Source organism: Vicia villosa, linkage group LG1, assembly GCF_029867415.1.
Source record: "Vicia villosa cultivar HV-30 ecotype Madison, WI linkage group LG1, Vvil1.0, whole genome shotgun sequence".
NCBI classification, from domain to species: Eukaryota; Viridiplantae; Streptophyta; class Magnoliopsida; order Fabales; family Fabaceae; genus Vicia; species Vicia villosa.
Window position 1 is genome coordinate 59,632,162 of NC_081180.1, and position 4,670 is coordinate 59,636,831.

A 4,670-nucleotide genomic window follows, 5' to 3' on the forward strand; every position below is an offset into this window, starting at 1 on the left:
TTTAATGTTTATCCCTGTTGCTGTCATTAAGGGTTTTCTAAGATCCAAAACATGACGACGTAGTCTAAAACTTTAGAACCTCAAAAGTCACAATCACAAACAACCGTATCCACCCTCCCAATTCCCCTTACCAAAAACCAAACAAAACAGAAACAAACCTATAGTTATCATTATCAACAAACACACAAAAATGGGAATAGTAGAAGAAGCACACAACGTGAAAATCTTAGGAACAGGCACACGGTTCATAGTTCTAGCTCACGGATTCGGCACAGACCAATCTGTATGGAAGCACCTCGTACCTCATCTTCTAGAACAATTTCGTGTCATACTTTACGACAACATGGGAGCTGGTACAACGAACCCAGATTACTTCGATTTCGAACGTTACTCAACGTTAGAAGGCTATGCTTATGATTTACTCGCAATCTTACAAGAAGTTGGAGTTGATTCTTGTATCTTTGTTGGTCATTCGGTTTCTGCTATGATTGGAACTGTTGCATCGATTTCTCGTCCTGATTTGTTTGCCAAAATCATCATGGTATCTGCTTCCCCAAGGTAATTATTGGTCTTTGGTGATTTGATGTTTAACGTTAATCATTTTGGAATGATGGTTAGTTTGACTTTTTTTTCTTTGAATGCTTCTGTTTCCAGAAATAGATACTATTATATTTTATTTAACCACTAATTAAAAGTTTTGAGGTATTTTTTCTTCTTAAATATAAGCAAATTATAATTAATTTATGCATATTCAATCATCTGTTGCAAAACTATATCAACATTATTTACTTAATGTTGTGAAGAGATAATAATTTAATTAGAGATAGGTTAATAGTTTCTTTATTCCTGTACATAAAGTTAAAAATTAAATATACTTGACTATTACTTTTAATAGTGTGAAAATTGATTTTTGTTTATAATTAAGGATGGAGAGAGCAGTTAGTTGAGTTAAAATACAATAAATAAATATAATAGTAAAAAAAATTATTAAATACTATTTTGGTAAGATAAATGAATAAATAATTTGAGAAAAGAATATATATTTTAAAGAAACACTTAATAATATTTTTTTGTAGCAGTTTTGATCATGTTAATTCTTGTAATATTCTCTAGTTCTATATAATTTATTAATTTTAATCATAAAATATGAGATATAAATTAAACACAAAATTTCTTATATTTTATTTCAGACCTCATTTTTCAAAATACTAACCAAAATTAGTATATTAATGTGGCTCAAAATATATAATTCATTAATTTATCTAATTTATCATTAAAAAGTAATAAAATGATTAATGATGTTGTGTTGGTGATTATGTACTTGTATTTTGTGAAGGTATTTGAACGACAGTAATTACTTCGGAGGATTCGAACAAGAAGATTTAGATCAATTATTCAACGCTATGGCATCAAATTACAAATCATGGTGTTCAGGCTTTGCTCCAATGGCGATTGGAGGGGACATGGAGTCAGTGGCAGTACAAGAATTCAGTAGAACATTGTTCAACATGAGACCCGACATAGCACTAAGCGTGTTACAAACAATTTTCAAAAGTGACATGAGACAAATATTATGTCTCGTCACTGTCCCATGTCACATAATACAAAGTATGAAGGACTTGGCAGTTCCAGTCGTGGTGGCGGAATATCTCCACCAGCACGTCGGCGCCGAGTCCATTGTCGAGGTGATGTCGACGGAGGGTCATTTACCGCAGTTGAGCTCGCCGGATGTTGTTATTCCGGTGATACTAAAACACATTCTTCATGATATTGAAGCTTAATATTAATTAATGTGTGGTTGGTGTGTGTTTGTGGTGCATGATTGTATTGTTTAGGTTTTAATAAAGAAGTAAAATATTGAAAGAGACAAAGAGAGTTGCTTTTTGTTTTGCGTCTTTTTCGTAGATGACCAAGAAAAATGGGGTTGGCAACACATGGTTCTATATCAATTATGCATTGTTGTTTATTGTATATTAGTTTTTAATTTAGTTTAGTTTTGGTAGGTGGGGATACCATTTGATAGGTATTGGTATCAATTGTTGTCATCTTTGTATTAATAATGTGGAGATGGAGGCTGTAAATAATGAATAAATAGTTTGTTGTCTTGTTATCATATTTTTCCCAAGTTTATTTTATTCCAACTATTCATCTTTCCTTTAATTGGATTTTTACATTAAACTTTTATATCTTTTTTATCATATATAGATACGATATTTCCTAAAGTGATTTATTTATTTATAATCATAAACCAGTCACTGCAAAATGTTTGTGGAAACAAGGTAACAACTAATAATAAAAAGAGAAAATTAACATATCCTATTAGGGCTGGAAATGAGTCGAGTCGAGTCGAACTCGCCTCAACTCAGTTCGACTCGTTAAGAATTGGCCGAGTTCGAGTTCGAGTTCATGACGAACTTTTTTTCCTGCTCAAACTCGACTTGTTAAGAATTGATCGAGTTTGAGTTCGAGTTCGAGTTTATCTCGAACTTTTTTTCCAGCTCAAACTCGACTTAATAGAAGTTCACGAACATCATGATTCAACTCGTTAGGTTTATCTTGTTAGGTTCAACTCCCTTGTTTTAAATTAATATTTTTTAAATAAAAATATAGAAATAAAATAAAAGTTATAAGATTGAAATTTATACGATGCTAATTTTATTTGTATAATTATTTGTAGAAATATTTTTTCCACTAGAGAATATAAATTATCAATTAAAACTGTTAGATTAAAATAAAATATGATACTAAGATTTAGAGCAAATATTTAAACTTACTCTTAAAGAAAATATAATATATCTCATATATAATCGAGTTGACTCGTGAACCTAACGAGTCGAACTATGTATAGTTCAGGTTCAACTCATTTAGTTAACGAACTTAGTTTTTGGCTCATACTCAGCTCATCTGGTTCATGAACCTAGTTCAAGGATTTAATTTTCTAATCGAGTTTCGAACTATTTTCGAGTTAATTTGGTTCATTGTCAGCCCTATATCCTATAATTAAAGGATTACTTGCTACACTCAACTCATATGCTTCTCTCAGGGACCAAGGATTTTTTTTCTTTGTGATTCTCTCATTCACAAAAAACAAATGTATTAAAATTAATGGAATTAAAAAAATTGATAAAATAGAGAGAGAAAATATTAGAGAGATAGAGATAAAAGTGTGAAGGAGATAGTTGGAGAGAACAAATTAAAATAGAGAATCCTAGTCCTTCTCTCACTGTCTATGAATCTTACTCAACCAACTCATTGGAAAATATCAATTTCTACGAAGATTTTAGCATTGAGGTCCATTTCATGACAACTTGGAGGTACAACACATAATTAACACTTAGAAACACGTAACAAGTTAAAACAATGTTTAAACTTATCATTGATATCTGACTTGGTCGACATATCAGATGAATTATTTGAACTATAAACTCTTTTAAGTAATATTTTTTCATATACAAATAATCCTTTGATTTTATAAAACTTCACGTCAATATGTTTGGTCATATCATACACATGATTATTTTTCAAATTAATTGTAACCTAACTATCACAACCTTATAACCATTAAATTTCTTTAGCATTCTTAACTATTATCTTGTACTCTACTTCATATGTAGACATGGTTATTATATATTGAATGGAAGACTCCCAGCAAATACGTCTGCCTACAATAACAATGATGTGTCTTGCTGTACCTGTAACCTCACCTAATTGGTGATTAAGGTGTTAAAAGTATTGACATGTTTTAAGTTTGATCTTTATACATTTTCAAAAAGGCATTTGTTTAATAGTAAGTTTATCAGTGTCATAGATATATATATATATATATATATTGACTCTTCAATTTATCTCAAGTCGCCCTTTAACATATGAGCTATGTTTCCTTTATATCTTGAATGTCATTGTTATCTGTCTTTTGGCATCATTTTTACACATGATATCAATGTCGACCCATTGTCTTTAAGGTAAGGAATTTTTTTCCATTTTTCAATAAATAAAAAAATTTATTATTAATATTTTAGGTGTGTAAAAGTTAAATTATGGAAATATATCTCATCACTTTAAAAAAAATGCAAACATACTTAAAAAAAAATTAGTAATTGAACTTTTCATTTTTTACTGGGAATGGAGAAAATTATAGAAAATGATATTCTTACTAATACGTTGAACTGTATTCACTATTCACCAATACGATGAATTAACAGTGATTTATTAAAAAAATAATAATGTTTTAAATATATATATATATATATATATATATATATATATATATATATATATATATATATATATATATATATATATATATATATATATATATATATATATATCAAATAATATTAAAAAAAATTGAGATTGGAGACTGATATAAAAATTATGTAACTTCATCACTTTATTAGCCAATATTTTATACTTTATTAACCAATTTTATTTTACAAATAAAAATTATTTTTAATATTTGAGTATTTATTAACCAACTCTATCACTTTACTAACCAACATTTTACACTTCATTAACAAACTTTTTTTTACTACTAAAAATTATTTTTAATATCTCTGTGTTTATTAATTAACATCATCACTTCATTAATCAACATTTTACACTTCATTAACCAATTTTGTTTTACTACTAAAAAATTATTTTTAATATCTGACCATTTATAAACCGAACTA

The 4,670-nt window shown here is 28.4% G+C and overlaps 1 protein-coding gene across 1 annotated transcript; it reads left to right on the forward strand.

The window, feature by feature from the left end:
• Positions 1-2,113, forward strand: LOC131607268 (probable esterase D14L). The gene is made up of 2 exons (XM_058879286.1): positions 1-558; positions 1,337-2,113. The coding sequence occupies exons 1-2, from the start codon at positions 191-193 to the stop codon at positions 1,779-1,781; spliced, it is 813 nt and encodes a 270-aa protein (XP_058735269.1). The 5' UTR covers positions 1-190; the 3' UTR covers positions 1,782-2,113.
• Positions 2,114-4,670: the final 2,557 nt, after the last annotated feature.

Bases quoted from the DNA above. Each gene is read 5' to 3' on its own strand.
- LOC131607268 (XM_058879286.1), top strand. From the start codon at position 191: ATGGGAATAGTAGAAGAAGCACACAACGTGAAAATCTTAGGAACAGGC. The intron at 559-1,336 runs GTAATTATTGGT...TATTTTGTGAAG, and splicing joins ATGGTATCTGCTTCCCCAAG to GTATTTGAACGACAGTAATT.